At 38.2% G+C, this 26459-nt stretch overlaps 1 protein-coding gene across 2 annotated transcripts in view; it reads left to right on the top strand.

Moving 5' to 3' along the window:
• Positions 1-26459, top strand: part of LOC306864180 (mitogen-activated protein kinase kinase kinase 1-like) — a 69379-nt gene that overhangs the window by 17450 nt on the left and 25470 nt on the right. Inside the window, exons 1-8 of one of the 2 annotated variants that reach the window (XM_079407942.1) lie at positions 14923-15055; positions 17086-17236; positions 18877-19068; positions 19343-19537; positions 23827-23943; positions 24031-24179; positions 24764-24885; positions 26185-26266. In XM_079407942.1, the coding sequence (XP_079264068.1) occupies positions 14985-15055; positions 17086-17236; positions 18877-19068; positions 19343-19537; positions 23827-23943; positions 24031-24179; positions 24764-24885; positions 26185-26266 (1079 nt within the window). In that variant the 5' untranslated portion in view covers positions 14923-14984. Of the gene's footprint in view, positions 1-14922; positions 15056-17085; positions 17237-18876; positions 19069-19342; positions 19538-23826; positions 23944-24030; positions 24180-24763; positions 24886-26184; positions 26267-26459 lie in introns of those variants that run through there. The other variant, XM_079407941.1, reaches the window with a different exon arrangement.

The following is a 26459-nucleotide window of genomic DNA, read 5'->3' as shown; positions in this document are numbered from 1 at the left end:
ATTTCTGAACCTGGAGCACAAAACCAGTCATGAGTAGCACAGAGATATGTGTAGCAATAGTCAACAATACATTGCATGGGTAAAAAATATCTATTTTTCTTTTATGCCAAAAATCCTTATGATATTAAGTAAAGATCATGTTCATGAAGATATTTTGTAAATTTCCTACTGCAAATATATCAAAACTGATTTTTTAATTAGTAATATGCATTGCTAAGAACTTCATTTGAACAACTTTAAAGGAGATTTTCTCAATATTTAGATTTTTTTTTGCACCCTCAGATTCCAGATTTTCAAATAGTTGTATCTCAGACAAATATCGTCCACACATCATTGGAAAGCTTATTTATTCAGCTTTCAGATGATGTATAAATCCCAATTTCCAAAAATTGACCCTTATGACTGATTTTGTGGGCTTGGGTCACGTTTAACCTCAAAGTCAGTGATTCAGTATGAAGTATGTTCCTTTTGTGATATTTAGACACTTGCTTGGAAGAAAACTGGTCTTTATCTTAGTGGATCATGATTGTCTTGTTTATTACAGCTTCGTTAACTGATGCTACAAGGACTAAATGCAAAGTTATACTTTTTTTGTGTGTGTGCTTCTATAAGCAAGGCTGCTTTTACAGCATGTCCAGTGTGTTTGGGAGTGTTGTTTGTGTACGTGCTCCACCTGTGTTTCCAGCTCGGTCCACGAGTCCTGTGTTCCCCTGTCCCCTGCAGGGCCTGTGCTCCACTTCCAGCGCCTCTCATCAGAGCTCGCGGCTCAATCGTACTGACATCAGAGCTGTGCGTGTGTGTGTATATACACAAGTGCCCCGTGATGGAGATGCAGGAATGAGATCAGGAACAATGTCCACAACCTATCACACCCACAGCACTCTTGTGAACACGCGCACTCAAGAACTGTCAGGAACACAGCGAAAGCGCGGATGTTGTGCTGTTGTAGCTGTAGCAGTGTGTGGGAGCGAGGTTAGTCGGCCAGTCCTGCTGAGAGACGGTGGGGGTCCTGCTGCTCTGGTTGGGTAGAGTGAAGCGGTCTGCTGGGAGGAATTTCTCTGCATTCCAGTTTCATGCCAGAGCAGTGTGCAAATTGAAGGCTATAAAAACACATGCAAATATGTGAATGTAGGCTATGCTGTGCATTATGTAAAAAAATAAAACAAGTAACAGGAGTGTATTGACTTCACTAAATAATCAGGAAAAACAGAACCACAAACTAAGTATAGAGCCCTGTGAAATCAGTTTTCATTCTTCAAAATTCCGTTTTTATGTTAAATTTAAATATTAGCGTTCAAAAGCATACCTAATCAATTTAAATCATGAAACCTATACGGTTTAACAGCACTTTGAAAAATTAACTTTTTAGGTTTTTTTTTCCTAAATTCCTTTTTAATGGTTTAATTACATGTCTAATCAATTTAATTAATAAAACTTTAGCAATATAATATTTTTTATTAAAATCTTCACATTAGGGCCTTCAGAAGTGTTGTAGTTTTTCAGAAATTCTTTGATTTGATTGGTCATCTCGATCATTTTGACATGGACTAGCGCTGCTAGAGCGCTGACCAGACCAGCTGGTAAAATTCTCCATTAGGAACACCCATTCACTTTCCTGTGAAGACTAGTCCTAATGAAGGTCATCTTCAACACATTTGTGTTCATATTGCTTGATTATTGACGCCTGTGATCCTACAGTAAGCACAAACTCACTGTACTCAGAGCTGAAACCCTAAGCCCTGTCTATTGTGGACATGCTGGGACTCTCTTCTGCAGTTTCACTCGCTGTACAGTTATGATATTGTGATACCGTGACATGCATTGAATTTTGACGTATGGCGATGTGTGTATCACATTGTGAGTGATACCCAACCTAGTTTTTTCCTTATGTTCCCTTGCTAAATCACACAGGGTTTGTTTGTTCCAGACCTAAATTAACACACACACACACACACACACGAAGATGGTTTTCATGCAGTCTCTTTCTCACTTATAGTGCATACAAACCTACTCCTATATTCACACAATAATGTTTTATATTCAATGCATCTTCGTTTTTTCCCCTAAGTATTTTCAATTCTTTAAAGTTAAATGTGATTTTATTCATAACAGCAAGAGTATTTGTCATTTTATTTCATTTCACCTTTTTATTTTCTTAAATATTATCTGACTGCCTTTTTTATTTATACTTTTATTCAGAAAAATGCATTAAATTGATCAAAAGTGACTAAGATATTTATAATGTTACAAAAGATATTTTGAACTTTCTATTCATCAAAGAATCAGGGGACAAAATCACTGTTTCCACAAAAGATATTATGCTGCATGTTGATTTTGTACTTGGACTGGAGCAACGGCTGGTGGAAATTCAGCTTTGTATTACAGGAATAAATGACATTTTGCATTATATTAAAATACAAAACTTACTGTAAAATTACTGTATTACACGGTCTTACTGTACTTTTGATTAAAATGGTGAGATAGTAAGACTTCCTTGTTCAAATGCATTAATAAACTATACTGACCTCATACTTTTGAATGGTACACTCTCAGAAAAAAGGCACAATAGCTGTCACTGGGATGATATCCATTCAAAAGGTGCACCTTTTATTTACCCCTAAAGGGGGCATATTACCTTAAATGTACATATTAGTACCTGAAGTCCATACTGTTTGAAAAGGTACCACCCCAGTGACAGTTTTTGTACTACTTCTGTTTAGTGAAATGTAATCGATACTGATGTAACTGATGGCTCAGTTCATAGACCCGACTAATTGTTGGCCGCTGTTTTCATTATGAATACTTATTAATAGTCATGCAGCCCTACTGTTTTTGTTGCCCTATCACTGAAGATGCACAGATTTGAAAGAAGACAATTATGTGAATCTAAAAATAAACATTACATTCTAGATTTATGTCTAGCTTATAGCTCTGGACAATCTTTCAACCAACTTAGAGGTTCATTCTGGGATACAGAGTTCCCATGTATGCCGGCTTTATCTTCACTGCTCCATCTGCTTAAAGACATACACAAAACCAAAGTACCGTTACAGCTAGGGATGGGTACCGAGAACCGGTATTTTTTTGGACCAGTACGTAATTGGGACAATACTTCCGGTAAGCTTCAGGAAAAACGATATTGTTATCGATACTTGCATTGTTTTATCTCCGTATACTTCAATGTTAATGACGAATTAGAAGCTGCTGCTTGACATTTTTCTTCACTAAATGATGTGGCCGTCGTTCGCTCGACATGCGTGTGATATCCGTGCACATGTGCAGTGTGTGTTTGCGTGCAATCAGTCATCGCGGTAAGAATGAAACGTGTTGGCTCACGTTACAAAACTAAGCGTTGTCAGATGCAATGCAGTAGTGTAATAGTGAACAAAGGAGGCAACACCAGTAATATAATGAAACATTTACTAACAAGAGACATCTACCTCAAGCAATGCGCCGTATTTACCATGTCTCCCGGCTCCAACTGCAACTCGCGAGACACATTCACATCAAATGTTGATTCAGCTGTAGTTACACTCACGAGACGCTGCACTTATTCGCAATCACAAAAGTACATTATTTGCGTGTGCTTTAGTTTAAAGCCTTGCCGGTTAAATATTTAATTCGCATGCTGCTCTGACGTGCGCTTATTCAGAGCGCGTGCACCTGAAGCATGCGTACACTAAGGCCCCGTTTACACGAATGCGTTTTCGTTTTAAAACTGCGTTTTAGAGTGAAAACGATCAACGTTTACACTGCCGTTTCAGAAATGATCGCAGTTTACACTACACAACCGAAAACGCATGTCACATGACCATTCATGCAGGTACAACCATAGATATGAATAGGTAGATTTCCTATTATTTAGATGGCGGATGCCAAGTTATGCGTTTTAAAACGAAAACGCACTAGTGTAAACGGGGCCTAAGAAGCCGGTTAAACAGCACCTGATTACTTCGTTATCTTAGTTATCATCTGATTGCACTAATACTGTCAGAAACACACAAGGTTTACATATAAACACAGTTATGTCTAAAGTGAAAGTAAACCGTTGAGAGAGAGAGAGAGAGAGAAACAGATGCGTGCAGGTCTTAAAGTGACAGAACTAAACATGCTGGCGATTTTCATTAAAGGGATAGTTCCCCCCAAAATTCAAATTCTGTCATTATTCACTCACTGTCATGTTGTACCAAACCTGTACTCATTTTTATTCTTGTGATGAACACACACGGAGATATTTTGAAGAATGTGGGTAACCAAACAGTTAGTTCCCACTGACTTTGATAGTAGGGAAAAAAATACGGAAGTCACTGGGGACCAGCAACTGTTTGGTTACCCACATTCTTCAAAATATCATCTTTTGTGTTCAGCACAAGAATAAAATTCTTCAAAATCATTTTTATATTTAACAGAAGAAAGAAACTCATTCAGGGTTAAAACAACCTGAGAGTGAGCAAATGATGACAATCTTCATTTATGGGTGAACCTTTAATCTTAATAAAATAAAACACAAAGAGAAAAATAACTCCTGACTGAAGAACTTTAATACAGTTGCTAAAGTTCAGCAGTAATAAAATAACTTGACATTTTCAACAACTTTTCACACACATTTTTGCACCAAATAGTATCGATAACAGTATCGGTATCGATTAAAATGTAAACGATACCCAGCTCTAATTACAGCTGGCTTTTTTTGCAGGTGCTTCTTACGGTCTCTTACTTTGATTAGGAGAAATGTTGACTGCTTAATTCATTAATTTTGTGGTTTTAGAGGGGTTTCTTGTATAGTCTCCCAATGTTTCATTTGGATTGAAATAGATCTGTGCTTTGACTTGGCCACGTTTTGGGTCATTATCATTTTGGACAGTTCCGCTAATATTATATAAACCCAGAAATACCAAATGTAACAAACTCGCAAAGAAACATGTGCGTTGTTGCTAGGATATGCATGACAGATGGAAACAAACATGGATGTACTGGAGCTGACCGCAGAAGTTGTTGCCACTCTGTGTGCTGAGTTGCAAAATAATGAGGCAAGAGCGTTTGGATGCGGTCTTGGGTGGGTTGAAGCGCCTGGTACTGCTTTTACAGATTGCAGTGCGAGGTTAGTTGTGTTATTAGGCAAGTTATACTCTATGATGCGTGTTCTAAAATCAGCTCAAAATATGTCGGATAACTTTCAAATGGATTGAGAATCATAGTCTGTAGTAAAGAAAATCATACCCATTAGGTGAATTATTATTATTATTATTTTTTTTGTATGTGAAATGTCAGCTCTGACTTTTAGCAAGAAGCTTTGACTCGTCCAGACTGCTAATCTGGGAAAAGTTGTGTAGTCTGTTCTAGCCTTGAGCATTTGCTTTGTTTTCTCTGAAGCGCTCTTGAATTTGTTGTAAAATGGATCATTAGACATGATGTTATGGTGCCTTTTGAAGCCGGTCTGAAAGCGGTTTCCTAACAAGGTGCCTTCATAAACTCTGTCTCTCTGCGTTTGCTTTGACATTTGACTTGTGCATGCTAGCCTGTAATATTTACAAAAGTTAGAAGTGCACCAAATCAGAGCATTATTATAGTGGACAAAACTGAGAAGAAAACTGTTCACACTTACACTCGTGTGTTTAGTATTATCTCCAGTGTCCTTTCTCAGTGGGGGTTTACTTGTACAAAACAAAAATCTGACTTAATGTTTTCACTGTTTCATTATGCCCAACAACATTTCCATTTGTCTGGACAATTTAATAGCCTGAAAGAAAAAAACCTGCTATAGGATAAGCTTCGCTAGCATAAACTTGTTTATATATTTGCTCATTTCTTTTATAGTCTATAATCTATATTAAAAAAAAATAAATTATTATAAGGTTGACATCTCAGAAATAAAAATTTTCAGGGTTTTTTCCTTCATGTTCAGCTGCCTGTCTGAGTTTGCAGCAAACAACTATTCTGTCGATTTCAGTTAATTGTGTAAAATAAGAGCAATGTGTAGTGATTTTATTGGAAAAGCATGGCTGTCAATATCTTGAACTGTCTTCAAAAGAGTGTGCAAACTGCAGGCTATAAAAAAAAAAAAGGTTTTAAATACAAGCATTACAATAAAGGGCATAAAAAATAGGAAAATTAGAGGAATCAAAATGTCAAATTTTAAACATTTAAAGTAACAAAGTAACATTTCCTCTTCTGAACACACATTATAATTGTAAGGGATCACTTGATTCATCAATCCTATCATTTAATATTTATTTTTTATATATATATATATATATATATATATATATATGCATACCTCAAACATTTTTATTATGTCAGGCTATTATCTAAAATAAAAATGTTCAATTTTGCATATATGCTATTGAACAGCATAAGCACTTTGTGAAAAACACTTGACACCGAAACCTGTTCATGTGAAAATACATACTAATGAAGTGCACTCATGCTTCGGACAGCGTGGGTCATGCGACATTTACTTCAGCCGAACAGCAGAGCATGGCGTTAGCAATGCCAAGAAAATGGCCCCTTTCGCAGGAAGTTGGAAGAAATATTGAAGTTGCATTGGATAAAAGCGTCTTTCACATGCAGAAATGTGAATAATGTACAGTAGGAAAATATTTAATAGATTAGTATGATTAGTAATAGTATTTTTATTCTAATATATAATTGATTAGTAGAAAAATACTGTTTAAACAGAACATAAGTCTAATATACAGATCTTCAGCTGACAGAAATATCGTAAATTTGGCTGAAAATGTGAACAGAAATAATTTTAACATTGGAGTATTTTTCATATGGGGGGGGGGACAGGGGACGGTGTGCATGTGAGAGTTTCTGCATGTACAGTTTTGCATGACCTGTCTGGTAGAAGCAGAGAAGCTTCTGTAACTAAATAACCAGCGTTCCTTTCTAAGTGGATAGTGAGCCTTTTGTCCTTTGTGTTCTTAAGCACTGTGTTGTTGTACAGTACAGATCTGCTTGCATTAGCCAGAAGTATATATTATATTTCAAACGGTACGATATCATAATTTTGCTCAATTCGGTATGTCATACGCTGCAGTTGCGAAATGCACCCGCATTTCACAACTGCAGTGCTTCCCAAATTGCTGCGCAACTGGTAAATGTGACAACAGAACAACGAGATGGATCATCAAACAGATTAAACTCTATCAACGCACCCGAAATTAATAAATAAAGAGAACAGGAGAAGTGAAATATGGCATTACTTTGCATACAAAACCGATGACAAAGGTGAACGAACTGACCATACTGCACCTGAATGCAAGCGTTGCTATAAATCATGTGTTTCCACAGAGACAACACATCAAACCTTTTTAAGCACTTGTCACTTGCTCATCCTGATCTTTTCAGAAAATTAAGAGATCGACAGGTGAGTGCATCATTCATAAATTCAGATTTAATTTGAACTTTTATTTACAACTGATCAACGCATATACAGATGTGATACAGCAAGCTCAAACGTGCATGTGAGACGCTAGAACAGTGAAGTTTGTCACGTAATGCATGCACTTGCATTTCATTCAATCGAATATTAATTGGATTTGAATTGAGCATTTTTACTAGATTAATTTTAGTATCAATAATATGAAGGGAATGTTTCTGCCGCGCTGCCGACCGCTAATATGACGCCTCAAAATGTTTCTAAACTTAAAACACCATTTTTGCCCCGTTTGCGTTTGTTGTTTTTCTACTTACACAATTATTTTAAGTGTAAAACATTATTTACAATACACAGCGTGGTTTTTTTAAATCATATTTTTAGGGGGGACAACACTCAGATTAGGGCACGTACTCCAAACTAAACCCGTGTCTGGGATTTGTAGGTTTTGTCTTTAGCCATGAATTTTCATTTTGGTGCAAAATGACCAAATCGGATAATATGATACTTTTCCTAGATGGTATGTGTGTGAAAAAATAACATGATGGAAGACCATTAATATTGTAAGCGCCCCCCCCCCCCCCCCTCCCCGTGGGGCTTTTCTTTCCTGAAAGCTCTCAGGTGTACAGCAAGTCCGTGATTGAAAGTGTTCCTAGTTTTACAGTGTGACCCAGTTCAACTGTAACTGAGTGTGGTGATATCATGGTAAGGCTCATGTCAGTGGTAGTTAGCAACTTGTTTCATGTGTTAGTTAACATTACAGCCGGAACCTGGTGGACGACCGTGACGACTAAATTGTTACATTTATATAGCGCTTTTCTAGGCACTCAAAGTGCTTTACATACAAGCGGGAATCTCCTCAACCACCACCACCACCACAAAGTTTGCTCTCTGTCATGCCCCCGTCATGCTTAAAGGCAAGGAAAGCTGATTAACTTCACTAAAGCAGTAGACACTAATACTTCATGCCTGTCCCAGTTCCTTAAAGTTGTTTTTTGTAGCTGTTGGCAGGACAGTGGTGTGTGGTTTCAGAAATGGCCAACGAACAAACATGTAGTTTCCAAGGCTTCCTGCATGTGACGGCCCAGCGAGCAATGGCAGACCATATGACCAAATAAATGCCCATTTGTGTTCCCTCTCACTGCCTGTCTATGTTTGGAGTGGTGTGACCAGTGGTCGAGCTGTAAACAAAAACAATTCAGGGCAGATGGTGTGAAGTATTTTCCCGTAGGTCCCATAGCTAACTTTTACATAATGATTTCAAAATTTGTCTAATTTTTACACATTTTAGTTAGCAAAAAATGAGCTTTATTAAATGAACTATAATTTATTATCTGTTTTTCTTATGGGGCATGAAATGGGGGGAATTTTGTCAATGGCCTGGTACATTAGCTGTTTAGGCCTGTCATGGATAAATATGACTACAAAACTGCCAGTAGGTGGCAGCAAATCCTGTTTTAATCACTGATTAATTGAATCATTCAGATCAAAGGATTAGTAAAAAAAACGGCTGATTCAATTATAAAGGAAGCAAGAGCTTTATGAATGAATCATTGGCTCACTTGATTTATTCAAACGGATTCATTCAGGATCATTCTAACTGCATTTTATATACTTCATCACACAGTGAATGCTTTTGGACTCTCAAGATGTGTTTTTGTTTGTTTTTTGCAAAGTCAGTGACATACTCAATGTCATCTCTCGGTACCATTGATCCATCCCTCAGTCACACACAGCACAATAATGTGGAAGGTCTTTAAACTCTAATCAAGGAAATATCATTTTGTCTCATCATTCTATCATCTTTTTAAAAAACAGAAGTTGTAGGCTACTTGAACCATTTTGTGCGACAAATGACAAACTTGCTTGATCTTGTGCGCAGTTCATTACAATATTGAGTTGGCCTAGTATCGCGAAGCCAGACCTTCAGACTGACGGCTGAAGGTCTGGAATAGATGTCCACTTTCATTGGCCAAGACCCGCCCATGAGGCCGTTTGACCGACATGTCAAACAACCAATCATAGTTTGTTTCGTTTAGCATCACGTTTCGGGGCGTGGAAATGTCGCCATAATAACAAACCGGTTTGTTAAACTCTCGGATGTATTTTAAAGATTCTATGCTGCAAACATTAAATATTTTACATGCTTTTAGTTGAGCCTGATAAGCGTTCGTCGTCATATTTGTAAACACGACGGCTTTCTTCTTTCATGAGGGGGTTTGGCGCCACGGCATCTTTGTTATCTTTGTTTAATTCAACCAGTCAGATGACAACTTCGACATTCCTGAAGTGTTTCCAGAAAAGTGTGCCATATGCATCAGATGTTTAGCCAACGTTCCGTGGGCGTGACGTCTGAGGCTGAGACTAGAGTTGGCCAATCGCCATTTACTTCATAAATTATAAGTAGAGAATTTTATCATTTCATTTGCGCAAGTTTTACATAATACACTTTATTAATCTAAAGTGATATTTGATACGATCATGTGATTTAAAGGATATTTGATAATAATGTAGCCACTTTAGTTATTTTGTAAAGTTTTTATTTATTTATTTTTTAAGAGCTAGTACTATTCAGTAAGTAGAACAAGTGTTCATCATGTGGAGTCATTGGCTATTTCTTAATTTTCTAGAATGCACAGAACTGGCTTGCGATCTTGTGGAGGCCGGTGTGATCTTGAAAGAACAAATTTGGAAAGATGCGTAAAGCATCCTTTAAGATGACAATTGTGATCTTGTTGCTCAATCGACCATCCCAGCGTATTAGAAGTAGATAATTTTTAATCTGCCAATAAAAGTATTGCTTTCTCCAGGTTTTTAATACTTTTAAAAAAATCTTAATTGTGGGTGATATGACACATATTAAATTTCTCATACCGTGAAATAAGATTTATCACAATAACTACATATATCTCTTTATGGCAATTTTTTTTTTATTTGATTAACATTAATGACACAGACAGCAGCAGGTTTATTAGGCTGCTGACCCTTTAAGACAAACTGCGCTGATCCAAAATGCTGAAACGCATCCGGGTTACACCCGACTGTTTACATTTATTTAACACATAACTGACTGAAGACTTGAATACTGCACATGACAGGGCATTTTTAAATAATTGTGTGTATCTGACCATTCAAGCGCATTAAGATGTGAAAGAGATCTGAATTCACATTCTCATGCATCCAGTATAATGATACACACATAGGAGAACATTTAGAGCTGTTAAACTGGCAAATGAAGGTTTCAAAAAGTATTAAATAAAAGGGTGCCGTTAATTGTGGCCAATATGTATTAGAGAAAAACATTTATTTCATAATGATATTTCCTCCCATTTTAAATTCTTATCCAATGAAAGGTTAGATTTTTGTGAATTAAAAAAGTAAAAGATCAAAAGGATTAACAATGCAGATTAATTTTCCCAGCCTTCTTTAATCATATTTACGAAGGGTACCAACAATTCTGACCACGTCTGTACCTAATAAAGTGTCCATGAGGTTACGGGAAACCGCTCTAATTCTGCTGCTCCATAAGCGCCGCCTGCTGTCAAAGAGTGGATTTACAGAGAGTTACAGTTACATTCAGCCTGTGTGCAGTTTTTGTCTGGCCAAAAATGGACCCATTTTGCATGACCCGCTGTAAATTGTGACCGGTTGATGAAAAACAAGCTTATGTGAATTCTACACATTAAAACAATTCGAATAAGGTAGGCATTATTTATGGAGCAGATAAAATACATATAATCATTTATTAATCAATTATCATTTTGATTTAAACCCTTTTGTTTATTTAAAGGCTGAAATGTGAGCTTTACCATTTTATGAAACTTTTTCAAAGCTTTATTTGAGCATTTCAGAAATGCTATTAGATAAACTATTGTCAGTCATGTTGTCATTTAAAATCCGGACATCATTGGTAATGTTATTGTTTTCGTGTTTATGCAAACAAAAAGTAATATTTATTGTTTGTTGATTTTAAACAATTTGCGTGTCAGTACTTTTTGAGCATTTTGAGCATACTGATGTGATGACTTGGGTCACTGTTCTCATACCGTTACATCTCTAGACGCAAGATCAATTAAGAACGCATGTTGAGAAACAGCCATTAAATGCTGGTTAAATAAAGCATCCCAAGATGCCCCTCATGGTTTTGATTGTCCAGACTGTGCAGAGCTGGAATCTGAACGAAGGGTTTGCTGTATGTTGTGTCATGAGTAAATCTCTGTGTTTCACAACACTCATGCTCTCATTGTTTACCAGTTATTTCTGCTTTGTGTGTTTGCTTTAAAGGTTAGTTTGTGGCTGGTTCTTTGTTTCTGATAGCTGGTTTAGTTCCTGTGCCGAGCGCTTGTTATTTGAGTGCGTGTTTGGAGTCGTTCTTTAGCGTCTGAGTGTCCGGCCCCTCCAGCAGAGATGTGCTCATTGTGTTCAGAGTAACCCGAGCGCTGAGAGCGCGGCGGCCCATGAGAAAGGGTGTGCACAGCTACAGGCCTGCAGTCTAGGCTTACGTGCAGGGCTGAAATGGATTCCCAGCCGCTGGCTCTTCCACATCCCACCTGCATGGCCACAATGCCTCTTTGTTCCTGCCCCATGGCACTGTGGGATAGCTGTTATCCGAGAGGCAGGGGTTGGCCACCACCGACTTTCTCATTCTAAGTAAAGATGGTGAATTCCTGCTATCCAGTTTCGTTTTGGCTGGCTCGGGCTCGTGAGAGCTGCTTTCTCCTAGTGTGGGAGTGAGCTGTTCTGTTGTTTACTTGCACGCTTACAGTGTTGCCGTTTGATTCACGTGCTGTTCTCATCCAGAGCACTGAGTGTGAGAGTATTTGTCAGTGCAAACAATCATCTGTACACGGGAAAACCTGACACCACCTGCAGTTTGATAATGTAACATTTATCAAAATGTTCTTGCACAATGAGATCAATTCCTTACTATTGTTAATACCAGTGCTGTTACAACCTGCTAATGAACACGCATACTTATGTTAAAGTGCCCCTATTATGGATTTTTGAAAATGAGCTTTCATGCAGTGTGTAACAGCTCTAAGTGAACGAAAACATCCTGCAAAGTTTTAAATCTGAAAGTGCACTGTGTATAAAGTTATTGTCTCTCAAAAGAAAGAGTCGACTCTGAATCATTGAAATGAGTCGTTTTTAAAACGAATGCCAAGCCGTTTCATGTTAACGCCAACATTACATTTACATTTATGCATTTAGCAGACGCTTTTATCCAAAGCGACTTACATGGTATTCAAGTTCCAGTTTTTACATTTTACCAGCTCTTGAAACATTAGCATACTGCCCACCCACTTGTTGCACGTGCAGACCTGACCGTTGGTCTGAATGAAAATGCTAATTCATTCTTTGCCCACTAGGTGCTGCTTTTGGAGCATTGAAACTGCTCACAAACACTGCTTTAAATGAAATCCAGACAAACACATTTTAAAAAAAGTTATAAATTGATTTGCATTTTAATGGGTGAAATAAGTATTTGATCCCCTATCAATCAGCAAGATTTCTGGCTCCCAGGTGTCTTTTATACACTGAGATTAGGAGCACTCTCTTAAAGGGAAGACGCCTGTCCACAGAAGCAATCAATCAATCAGATTCCAAACTCTCCACAATGGCTAAGACCAAAGAGATGTCCAAGGATGTCAGGGACAAGATTGTAGACCTACACAAGGCTGCCAAGCAGCTTGGTGAGAAGGTGACAACAGTTGCTGTGATTATTCACAAATGGAAGAAATACAAAATAACTGTCTATCTCCCTCGGACTGGGGCTCCATGCAAGATCTCACCTCGTGGAGTTTCAATGGTCATGAGAACGGTGAGGAATCAGCCCAGAACTACACGGGAGGATCTTGTCAATGATCTCAAGGCAGCTGGGACCATAGTCACCAAGAAAACAATTGGTAACACACTACGCCGTGAAGGACTGAAATCTTGCAGCGCCCGCAAGGCCCCCCTGCTCAAGAAAGCACATGTACAGCCCGTCTGAAGTTTGCCAATGATTCAGAGGAGAACTGGGTGAAAGTGTTGTGGTCAGATGAGACCAAGATCCAGCTCTTTGGCATCAACTCAACTCGCAGTGTTTGGAGGAGGAGGAATGCTGCCTATGACCCCAAGAACACCATCCCCACCGTCAAACATGGAGGTGGAAACATTATGCTTTGGGGGTGTTTTTCTTCTAAGGGGACAGGACAACTGCACCGCATCAAAGGGATGATGGACGGGGCCATGTACCGTCAGGGCATTGAAGCCACCCAGGGCATTGTATTCCACCATGACAATCAGAATCAGAAAGAGCTTAATTGCCAAGTGTTTACACACAGTACAGAAGTACAAACATAGTGCAGACAACATATAATTAAGGTAATAAAAATACTAAAAATGACCCAAAACACACGGCCAAGGCAACAAAGGAGTGGCTCAAGAAGCAGCACACTAAGGTCCTTGAGTGGCCTAGCCAGTCTCCAGACCTTAATCCCATAGAAAATCTGTGGATGGAGCTGAAGGTTCGAGTTGCCAAACATCAGCCTCAAAACCTTAATGACTTGGAGAGGATCTGCAAAGAGGAGGGGGTTAAAATCCCTCCTGAGATGTGTGCAAACCTCTGACCTCTGTGATTGCCAACAAGGGTTTTGCCACCAAGTACTAAGTCATGTTTTGCGACGGGGTCAAATACTTATTTGACTCATTAAAATGCAATTTATAATTTTTTTTTCAAATGCGTTTTTCTGGATGTTTTTGTTGATGTTCTTTCTTTCACTGTTAAAATGAACCTACCATTAAAATTATAGACTGATCATTTCTTTGTCAGTTGGCAAACGTACAAAATCAGCAAGGGATCAAATAATTTTTTCCCCCACTATATATATATGTATGCATGTATGTATGTGTGTACGTACATTTCTTTTTGTTGGGTTCTGCTGCAAAACCCCTGAAAACATAAGGCAGCATGTTTTTTGTTGTTGTGTGAACTCTTACTGACTCAATGAAAATAAAAACCTTTAGAAGAGCATCTCTACCCTCTTCCTGCAGAGTACCATAATTATCTTTAACACACCGCTATTATTGTCCCGTTTGCTTGACTTTCCGTTTTGAAACTACGGTTGGCTGTATTTTTAATATGGCATGTCAAATTAAAACAGCCCATCCCTCTTCCTACAAGACCTGCTGCCCAGTCCAATAAACACACAAGCAGGTGGTGTCATCTCTCTTCTTTTCCTGGAGCTTACTGTAATTTCATGATCAAGTACCGTCAAACTGTGTAGAAAAAATGGTAGTGTTACTGTTATTTTATTTTTTTGTAATTTTAGTATCATGCTTAAACATTGTTTTAGGTTAATGTCAGTTCATTTGGTTAGCCCCACAGTTTTTGGTGAAGTATTAGCAGTCGGTTGGTCAGCAGATAACGCTTCTGTAAAATAGTTGCTGTTTTTGCAGTTGCTGAGACGTCACTACACTTCCTCATTTGATTTGACTGGGGGGGCACAGGAAGTCTGGCTTTCCTGTCTTAGGGTTGTTATTGTTATGCAGCGCTCACTGCTGCTCATTGAGGAAGCTGAAAGAGCCGATGGGACACCAGTGATCCTGCTGCTCGGTAAAGATGGAGACCCACAGCGGCCCACCTCTCGCTCCTCATCCTGCTGCCACATGTGGATACACGGCTCCAAATGGGTGCTTAGACTCTCTCTCACTGCCTGTCTTTCTCAGTTCTGTTTTCATTTTCTGTCTCTCTATCTCTGTCTCTGTTGGGTGGTTCAGGGGCTTTTCCATCATTCATTTTAATGATGGTTAATGAGACCCTCACTTGTGATTTTGATTTTGTGTGAATTGGTACATGACGGGTAAGTTCTTTCAGAAAGATAACGCAGTGTTTCCTCCATTCACTACAGAATAATTCAGTCTCCTAAGAGTCATTTATTCATGGATGAGACTGCTTTGCATGTATCACTGCATTTGATAAATCGCTTGTGTTGTTCCTCATGAGGATAGTGCTGTTGGTTTGTATTAATTTCATTTTTGCCAGTCTTTTATTTCATCACATTCAGTTTTGATTGCTTTGACTACTTTTGGCACAGAATCTGCACAAAGTTCAACGGCTGAAATTTGGCATTTTTAATTATCGGCATCAGCTAAGTGTAGTGTTTGGGACTTTTATGTTAACAGTGCAAAGACACAGGACCCCATTCTAAACAACTTAATTGTTGAACAAAGACAGGTAACTAATAATGTCTATAGTATTAGAAATCATTAAAGTAATTAGAATTAGAAATGTTGAATTAAACCGTCTAATTACATATGTTTGTCTTTTCTATTTTTATTAAATATGATTCCCAGTGGTCACATGCTTAACTGATTGTGTATACTGTTTGTTAGTGTTGAATTCATTTTCTGTCATGCTTTAAACAATTTGGTTTTTTTTTTGGTAGCAAAAAAAATATTATTAGTGCTTTCTAGGGCTGTCAAAAAAAAAATTTAATTCCGAATATTCGTCGAATTTTGCATTCGAATGTCATGTGCGTCAGGCAGCCTTATCAGTGGCACACGAGATGCCATGACCGTATATAAGTGTCATTGCATTTTAATGCTTTTCATAGCTTATCCAGTTAAACCCACTGGATGCGGTGCTGCTACGTCGTTCATTCTAAATATTGCGGAAAAAGAGACCATCAATGCAGAGAGTGTTTACGTCAAAACTGAAACAAAGCCATTCACACAGAACGAATATTTATTGCATTTTCTAGAGAGACGTCTATCACCATTGCACTCGCGTTTCGCATGTTTAGAAAGTCATGTAAAATGAACGTAAGTTCAATTTTTAAAAAACATGTCTCAAGACTTTATGGACGTTTTTTCCCCATCCCACTGCATCTCATGTTTTTAGATGAAGATAGTACACTTTGTGATTGGTTTTCAGTCCTTTATTGAACTATACATACATGATGCTGCTTTGTTTCTAATTGTTTAAGCAACTCAATTATATATGGTTTATAAACATTATTTTAAACATTATGCACTTTTTTCATAGATGGTTGTTATTTTATTGCTTTAATGAACGTGCATTAGTAATATTTTGCTTGATTTTGGCAAAATATAAAGCTTTTTTCCCCCTAACTGAAATTATGCCTTTTAAATTCAAATATAATTTGAATATTGATAATATGTAAGTACAAAATTCGAATTTAGTTTTTCAGCCATTTTGACAGCCCTAGCGCTTTCACACTAGCACTTTTGGTGCACACCGGGTTTGTTTGACATCCGAGTTTGATATGTTTGGGTGAGTGCTGCCAAACTCATGCACACTTGCCAGATTGCTTTAAAACCAGAGAGAATGTTTATCTAATTTCTGCTCCACTCCAGCAGAAATGCTCCCAACTCAAATGCTCTTTTTTTTTTTTTTGTGTGTGTGTGTTGAGTCTGAACCAGAATATAAAAGTGAGGCAAGCAATGTTATTTTTCTGCCGCCTCGTTATTTAATTTTTTTAATTTATTAAATATGCATTTCATTGCATATCTCTAAGTTAAATAGTTTGATATTGGCTTTATATTGGCCAATGGTTAAACCTGATTAGCCATCAAAAAATCAGTCCAAATCAGTCTGCCCCCTAGTACACATCTGTGCTGATTGTAGGAAAATATCTGTGCAAATATGGCAAAAATAAGTTATTTTACACACATGCTCATTAACTTTCTTCTCTTTGCAGTCGAGACATGGAGAGCAAGGAGACTCTGCGTGGGCTGCAGAAGATGGAGGACCGGCCAGAAGAGCGCTTGATCCGAGAGAAGCTCAAGGCCACCTGTATGCCCACCTGGAAGAGCGAGTGGCTGGAGAGGCGGAGCAGGAGAGGGCCGATGGTACGGGGCAGTTAAACAGTGATCATCATTGTTCATTTTCTGTTCATCACTAGGTTTTGTTTTTCTGCAACTGTGTGTCAAACAGTTACTAAAGTTATAATAGTAAGAGTATATAATTAAGCTTTCATTTGTTAACGTTAAATACATTAACTTGAACAGTACCTCTGCAGCATTTATTAGTCTTAATGTTATTTCAACATTTTACTAATAGTTTTAAATTGAAAGCTGAGTCTGTGTGCCTCTGTTAACATGAACAAGCAATTAAAATTGTATTGTGTAAACTAAGATTAACAATGAACAATATTTTTATTACATTTGTTAGTTTGTTTAGGTAATGCTAATTATAAAGGTAGTTAAAAAAAATAGTTCTGGCCTCACAGACAAATCACATACATTTTTATAATGACTTAGTCATTTATCAATAGTTTTTTTTTAACTAATTAAATGGTTTCAGTTACCAGCCTAAGGGCCAGTTTTACGAAACGGGTCAAATTAGCGCGAGAGTGCAATTCCAAAACAGCGCAAATGGGCGTGGAAATTTCTGCGGGTGATTTACTAACAACGCGCAAATTAAAGAATGCAGATGCAACATCTCATTTACATATCGACCAATACAATATACCAAGTACAGTGCAAATTAGAGCAGTCGCAAATAAAGAAGCCACAGCCAAAAATGAAGGTTTGCTAGAAGTTTTGATAGAGCTGGTATTGTGTGACTCCTAGTTGAGGGTTCAAAGCCGTCTTTTATTTCCTGAAGCAAATAAAAAATAACATGGCTTGGCAAACAATATGTTCGGATAATGTATTCTTTCCAAATAAATTAATACGTGTGGAAAAATCCTCTCCCTTCTACCACGCGTGTTCTTTGATCAGGTGCAAAAATAACTGTCCACGCCTTTTCAGCGCTAATTCATCTCTGCGTGTCTTTAGTAAAATTTGACACTACTATTTTTACGGCAAAAGACGGTTTGCGCTGGCGCAAGCTGTTAGTAAAACTGGCCCTAGTTGTAATTGGTGTCAGGTACATTTTTTCCCGCACATTTTCTTCTAATCAGAACACAGTCACCATTCTGTTCCATTTTATTCAAATGGCATTACTGATTTTCTACAATACTACTGTTAACAATTAAATCACTGGATTAATTAACTAGTTAACTATTGTTAACTACTGTTAATGGTTAAATAATTTAATCACATGCCCTGTTACCAAAAATAGTAGGAAAATGTTTGGACTCAGAAACAGGAAGGGAGAAGTTCTGAAGTGGAACGGCTCCTCCTGAGATCAGCGTGCCTTCCTTACATAACCATCAGAACAATCGACCCTGTTAACAGACTTTCACACTGTCTGCCTTAAAGCTCCACTGCAGTGTCACTGCAATTAGACTAATGTTTTCTCACTGGAAAGAATAATTTACAGTAATGCAAAACATTAACAAGAAGGCTTTTAAACTGGCATCTGCCTGTTAACAGAGCAGTTATTGATCAGTGTCAATTTCAGTGTCTAAATATTGCCCATTATGACACATAACTACAAGACAAAATAAAAAGGCAAATGAAGGCACAGGAAACAGGTTTTGAAATGGTTTGGCTTTTGTTTTATGGGATTTGTATCAGTGTTTTCTTGTGTCATTGTATCTCAGGTAGTGAAGCCCATTCCTCTGAGAGCAGACGGCACTGAGGCCGGAAGCGACAATCACAGCTCATCTTCCTCTCAAAGCAGAGGTCATCGCAGCCCTTCACCTGGACCTTCCTCCTCCTCATCGTCCACCACTAAGACCGCTGGGAAGCCTGATTCTCCTGGTCTGCGCAGACGGAGAGCCTCCCCGGTGCCTGTGAGTTTTGAGACGTTTTCAATTCAAATTTAATCTAGTTTGAATTTGGATTGATTTGTTTTGTATGGATGCTTGTTTTGAAAATATCACGTGACAGGGATTCCACAGGTCTGGTTCAGCCAAAAAAAATGTCATCAAGACAATAGCATCACAATGCATCTCTACAAAAGACTCAACCAGCTTGATTCAGTTCAAGTTTCAAGTTCAATTTTCCAAGTTAGCATTTAGGTGGTCTTAAAAAGTCTCTAAATCTGTTTTGAATGTGTGATTACAGAGTGGGAGGGTGACGCCCCCTCGGAGAGCTCCCTCACCTGATGGCTTTTCCCCATATAGTCCAGAGGAGACCAACCGCAGGGTCAACAAGGTCATGAGAGCCCGCCTCTACCTGCTGCAGCAGATAGGACCCAACTCGTTCTTGATTGGCGGAGACAGTCCTGACAACAAATTCCGGGTGTTTATTGGTCCACAGGTACGCTAAAACAGGCCTCTGACATGCCATTTGACAAATAAAGCTGAAATGACTTTATGTGAGAAGACATGTATGTATATATATATATATATATATATATATATATATATATATATATATATATATATATATATATATATATATATATAACTAACTAGGCATGAAACTAAAACAGCTGGGAAGTCGGTTGCCTGGGACAGCGGCCAATTATCTACAGGGTTTCTGCAGGTCTTAGAAATGTCTTAATTTGCCCTTTCACCAATAAAGGCCTACAAAGATCTGAAATCAGAGCAGAAAGTCTTAAATTTATAAATATGATGATCTTCCTTAGAATTTCTTTTTTTTTCAAATAGCTAAACATCAAATACCTAAACATTAAATCAAGATACATATACTTGAGAAGCAAAATGAAGATATGAAGTCTTGTTTTCTTGGAAACTAAACAAAAGTAAGTGCCACATGCTTAAATTTCTCAGAAAACAAGATTTCTTGCGTCAATTTGCTTCTCAAATAAATGTATCTTGATTTAAGAATCGTTTACACTACAAAACAAGGCTTTACTTGTTTCTTTAATTTATTTGTAAAATTTATTAAAAAGTGAAGGAGATCTATTGGAAGTTGTTTCTTCAAACTTTGAAGCATTGCTTATACAACACTTTTACATTGAGAGACCATATTGACACATTGTGTTCCATTCAGTTTATTCTTTAAATTTAAAAAAGGGGTCTTAAAGGGGTCATATGACAAGATTTCATGTTTTCCTTTGTCTTTGGAGTTTTACAACCTGTTTGTGCATATGTAACACCCGTAAAGGCGCAAAGATTAAAGTCTGAAACCCAAAGAGATATTCTTTCTAAAAGTTACGACTCGTCCATGCTAGGGATGTTGAAATTAATCGTTGCATCGCGATGCAGACGTGGACTATTCTGCATCGATGCAGTAATAGGCCATAATCCTATTGGGGGAAGTCGTGGCCTAATGGATAGAGAGTGGAACTCGTAATCCAAAGGTTGCGTGTTTGAGTCTCAGGCCGACATGAATGGGGGAGTGAATGTCCAGCGCTCTCTCCACCCTCAATACCACGACTGAGGTGCCCTTGAGCAAGGCATCGACCCCCCCCCCCAACTGCTCCCCGGGCACCGCAGCATAACTGGCTGCCCACTGCTCCGGGTGTGTGTTCACGGTGTGTGTGTGTGTTCACTGCTGTGTGTGCACTTTGGATGGGTTAAATGCAGAGCACGAATTCCAAGTATGGGTCACCATACTTGATCATGTCACTTTCACTTAATCGATTATAGCCTACTGAAGTCATTCGCATAGGCGCTTGTCACGTTAGTATAAAAAAAATTCACCCATTATTTTTAAATTTGAAACCTGGGCACATTTTTGGAAAAAAACCTTATAGTGGTGCGTGTGTGTGCTAGAGAGAATTCATTGTACAGAATATCCATGCTGTGAGACACGTGTGCATTGCTTGACTTGTACTTCCGCCTGCCGTTATTTCAGTGTTTTACTTTAGATATGCCGTCATTTCTGCCGTTTGGAATGCAGTACTATTAGATGCACGAAACTCAGACTTTCATGTGCGCTTTGTGTTTGTTGTCCTGAAACACCATCACGGCTGCAGTTAAATGCACTTGCATCTAATTTTATGATAAGAAATTGATGTGTAAACAGTCAGTTATGTTTTCAGAATAGGACAAAACATCTGATATTTCAAAATAGATCTGTGTGACAGATGGCCAATCAGAGCTCACCGTGCTTTTCAGAACGATGAGCTTTTGTGCTCAGAGAGGAGAAACAATAATGTACGGTATGTGGAAAATAATGTGTTTTTTGAACCTCAAACCACGTAAAAACATTGCATTACACCAAATACACAAAACAACGTCATATGACCACTTTAAATTTGCCTTCATAAAAATGATAGAAACCCTGTTTCTATTCTAGTGTTCTTACAGTGGTGTGAAAATGAGTTGGCCCCCTTCCTGATTTTTTATTTTATTGCATGTTTGTCACACTTTAATGTTTCAGATCATCAAACAAATAAAAAAAATAATCAAATATAACACAAGTAAACACAACATGCAGTTTTTAAATGAAGGGTTTTTCTTATGAAGGGAAAACAAAATCCAAACCCACATGGTCCTGTGTGAAAAAGCGACTCCAGCAAACCACAGTGAGAGCCATTATCCACAAATGGAGAAAACACGGAACAGTGGTGAACCTTCCCAGGAGTGGCCGGCCGACCAAAATTACCCCAAAATTACAGACGACTCATCCAAGAGGTCACAAAAGACCCCACAACAACATCTAAAGAACTGCAGGCCTCACTTGCCTCAGTTAAGGTCAGTGTTCATGACTCCATCATAAGAAAGAGACGGGGCAAAAATGGCCTGCATGGCAGAGATCCAAGAAGAAAACCACTGCTGAGCAAAAAGAACATAAAGACTCGTCTCAGTTTTGCCAGAAAACATCTTGATGATCCCCAAGACTTTTGGGAAAATACTCTGTGGACTGACGAGACGAAAGTTGAACTTTTTGGAAGGTGTGTGTCCCATTACATCTGGCGTAAATGTAACACAGCATTTCAGAAAAAGAACATCATACCAGCAGTAAAATATGGTGGTGGTAGTGTGATGGTCTGGGGCTGTTTTGCTGCTTCAGGACCTGGAAGACTTGCTGTGATAAATGGAAACATGAATTCAGCTGTCTACCAAAAAATCCTGAAGGACAATGTCTGGCCATCTGTTCGTGACCTCAAGCTGAAGCGAACTTGGGTTCTGCAGAAGGACAATGATCCAAAACACACCAGCAAATCCACCTCTGAATGGCTGAAGAAAAACAAAATTAAGACTTTGGAGTGACCTAGTCAAAGTCCTGACCTGAATCCTATTGAGATGCTGTGGCATTACCTTAAAAAGGCGGTTCATGCTCGAAAACCCTCCAATGTGGCTGAATTACAACAATTCTGCCAAGATAAGTGGCCAAAATTCCTCCACAGCGCTGTAACAGACTCATTGCAAGTTATCACAAACGCTTGATTGCAGTTGTTGCTGCTAAGGGTGGCCCAACCAGTTATTAGGTTTAGGGGGCAAGCACTTTTTCACACAGGGCCATGTGGGTTTGAATTTTGTTTTCCCTTCATAATAAAAATTTGATTTTAATTAAATTTGTTTGATCTGAAACATTAAAGTGTGACAAACATGCAAAAAAATAACTGCCACTGTACCACTGTATACATAAATACAGAATTCATGGCATTTCCTTTACACCGTGTCTACACCGGACGCGAGAGGCATTGCATGGCACGACAAAATACAATAGTCAATAGAACACAATACATTATAATCAGTGATACTATCTACACTGGATGCGGTGTGGCACGACAAATCCCCGACCGTAAACTGATACCTTGTTTTATTTATGACCTGCTGACACAAAGTTCAAATGATTTTAACGCTCGCTTTGTCGCATCCAGTGTAGACAGACTTTAGCTGTTGCGGTACGACGCGTTAAGTGTTAAATGGGCGAGCACTTCATACATCAAGAGCCGTTTCCAGTTGCTATTTGCGAGGAGGCCAGCGAAGACCCGCTTGCTTGGTGCCGGTGGAATAATGAGACAAGATACCTGGCCACGATTGCTTAAAATACATTTGCGCAAAAAGCACACCATCTGAACGCGTGTTCAGTGCGGCTGAAACATCGTAACACCAATGAGGTCCTCCCTTAAACCGGACAATATCAACATGTTTGTTTTTCTGTGAAGGAATTTAAATCTAACATTATATAAGCATTAGTGTTTACGTTCTAATTGTTATCAGGCCAACGCAGATTTTCCAGCATGTGAATAAAGTTATGAATTATTTAGGCTAACGTTACTCATTTAGGCTGCTTTCTTATTTAACTGTATTATTTCTTTGATAGCCTAGTGTTTTGCAGGCTGTGTGTTGCTGTGTTCACGGACGGAAGTGCTAAAATAAACCCATACGTTTATTAATAGTTGTTTGAGTCGTGCCCGCATTTATTTTTTTGTTTCAAAATCTGCCACCGTCACAGCCCTAGTTATCAACTGATTTTATAAATAAACATCCTAATTTCTATAGAACAAACAGTATTTGTAAAGAAAAATGGTATTCGTAAGGAAAAATGTAAATACAAATGTTACGTTTGTAAAGAAAACTTTGTTTCCATGCCTAATATATTACAGTATGTATTCTTTGACATGATTGTCACTACTATAATTTGTTTTTTTTTCATCATAATATGGTGTCTGTTATGTTGAGCAGACGTGTAGCTGTGGCCGAGGGACGTTCTGCATCCACGTGCTCTTCGTCATGCTCAGAGTTTTCCAGCTAGAGCCGTCAGACCCTCTGCTGTGGAGGAAGACCCTGAAGAACTTTGAGGTGAGGAGACTGTAATGCAGCCAAAACACGACGAGCTCTGTGCATTTGCTCAAGCTCAGCACACACTGATACTGTGATCTCATTCAGGTGGAGAGCTTGTTTCAGAAATACCACAATCGCCGCAGCTCGCGCATCAAAGCTCCCTCACGCAGCACCATCCAGAAATTTGTGTCTCGCATGTCCAACTCTCACACGACATGCACCTCCAGTGCCTCCCCATCCAGCAACGAAAGCAGGTTTGTAAAGCTCCAGAGACCCTCTTATTTGGCTGAACTATACGATTTGCATTCTTGAGTAAAATAATTCAATCTGAATTCATCGTTTGTTGCTATTATAACATCATATACAGTGCCTTGCGAAAGTATTCAAACCCCTTCAATTTTTTCATGTTTTATGTTGCAGCCTTATATGTTAAACTGATTAAATTACTTTCCCACATCAATCTACACTCCATACACCATAATGACAAAGCAAATAACTAAATTAGAAGTCATTTAAAGCAGTTTAAAATAAGGCTGCATCATAAAAAGTGGGGAAAAAAATGAAGATGCTTTTATCTCAATGGCTGAGTGGGCGAGCCAAGTTTCTGACCCCCAAAAAGGTGTAGTTATTGTACTGATGTTTCTGTGAGATGCTAGTAAGTTGTCAAAAGGAGTCATTTTTGAGTTCAGTTCATTCTTATCTCAAAAGTCCAAGGAAAAATGGATTCCTCATGATATGACCCCTTAGAAGCCAATTATATTTATCCTCTTTGTCAAAGTCCTTGTGTCTTAGTAACTTTTTTTTAAAGCTGTGCATGTGTATCTACTCCTGTGAGCAGCATGAAGGATGAGGAGGAACAGATGTGCCCGATCTGTCTGTTGGACATGCTAGATGAGGAAAGTCTGACGGTGTGTGAAGAGGGCTGCAGAAACAAACTCCACCATCACTGCATGTCTATATGTAAGTAGCAGGAAAAATATCAGTGCTCATATTCCAGATTATCCCACATCACCTGGGGCCTGTTTCATAAAACAAGTTTACCAAATAAGCCGGGTTTATTTCAGTTAGTCTGACTTATTTTGAACCAAATCAGCTGACAATAAATCAGACTAATTTAAATAAACCTGGCTTATTTGGTAAACTTGTTTTTATGAAACAGGCCCCTGGTGTTATATTTCGAATGATCACAGGAGCTAGCATTGACTGTCCACATCACAGGACGCAGAGCCTATTTATAGGTCCAGACTATTTTACAAATACAGCCCACATAAAGTAAATGCAAAACACACTTTCAGAACCAAATAGTCTGATTTACAAAATTGTGAAACTTTACAAAAAAAAAAAAAGAGATTTTAAATTTGAGCTCAGTTTCAATTTGAATTGATATTTCGGGCTAAGAATTTACATTTATTTGAAGAAAGGCCCTTCAATCTATGTCCATCCAGCAGTATAAGTATAAAGTCAAAGATATAAAGGCTTTTGAAGATATTTTCAAGTTTTAAAAATGCTCATTCATTGTCTATATGACAGATCTCTTCATATGTTCTCCCCTCTTGCCAGTTTAAAAACACTGAAAAACAGCACAACACAAAGTTGCATGTTTATACAGACCAACAATTAAAAGAAAAATGCTACAGATGAATACAAAAATTGGTCCTTTGTGAATTAGCAAGTGTAACCAATAAGATTCAGCTATTCAACAAAAGCTGTATTCAAACCTGAGTGACGTTTGTTACAATTCTCTCTGATGCCAGTCGGATATTAAAAGGTGCAGTATGTGGAAGATTAGTGTGCAAATGGTAGATCAGGTTAGTCAAAAAACCCAAGGAGAAGTGTTGGGAGAATACAATATCAGCAATCACAGACGTTCACTCTCAGACAGGATTAGATTTCTTAAAGGACTGTTGGAAAAATTAGGTAGTTTTCTCTGGAATTTTTAACAAAAGCTGTGTGAGAAAAAAAACAGACTTGGCTGAATCAGACAGGATTAAAAACACAAAGTACGTCTGCGAAACAAATTTTAATAACTTCAGAGAAAACTAGTCCAACCTAAATAGGCTAAATATTGCAGAGAACTCTCATAATCCCTGCAAAAACTGATTACATGTAATAACAGGAACACTGCGCACAGAAGATGATTTGAAGTGACTAGTTGTTTGTTGAATGATCATCCCTGACCCATTTCTAGCCCTATATCCCCTGACAGCCTTTCATGTGGTGAGTTGTGTGAGCATCTCTTGTGTTCTGTTCATTTTTCAGGGGCCGAGGAGTGCCGGAGAAATCACGACCTGTTAATCTGTCCTCTGTGTAGAGCCAAGTGGAAGTCTCATGATTTTTACAGGTACATTTGCATTTTAGTCATTTAACAGCCACTTAACAAATGAGGACAAAAGAAGCAAGTTAGCTTAACACGGTACATGTAAGAGCAAGGTTGTTGTTTTGTTTAAATAATAAATAAAAAGAAAACAAGTAAATATAATAGAGAATGCTAGTGTTAGATGCTCTTTTTTTTTCTTTTTAAAAATAGAATAGAG

Source organism: Barbus barbus (assembly GCF_936440315.1).
Source record: "Barbus barbus genome assembly, chromosome: 45".
Taxonomy (NCBI): domain Eukaryota; kingdom Metazoa; phylum Chordata; class Actinopteri; order Cypriniformes; family Cyprinidae; genus Barbus; species Barbus barbus.
Note: the sequence above shows the minus strand (reverse complement) of the source record. Positions and strands in the feature narration are given on the sequence as shown.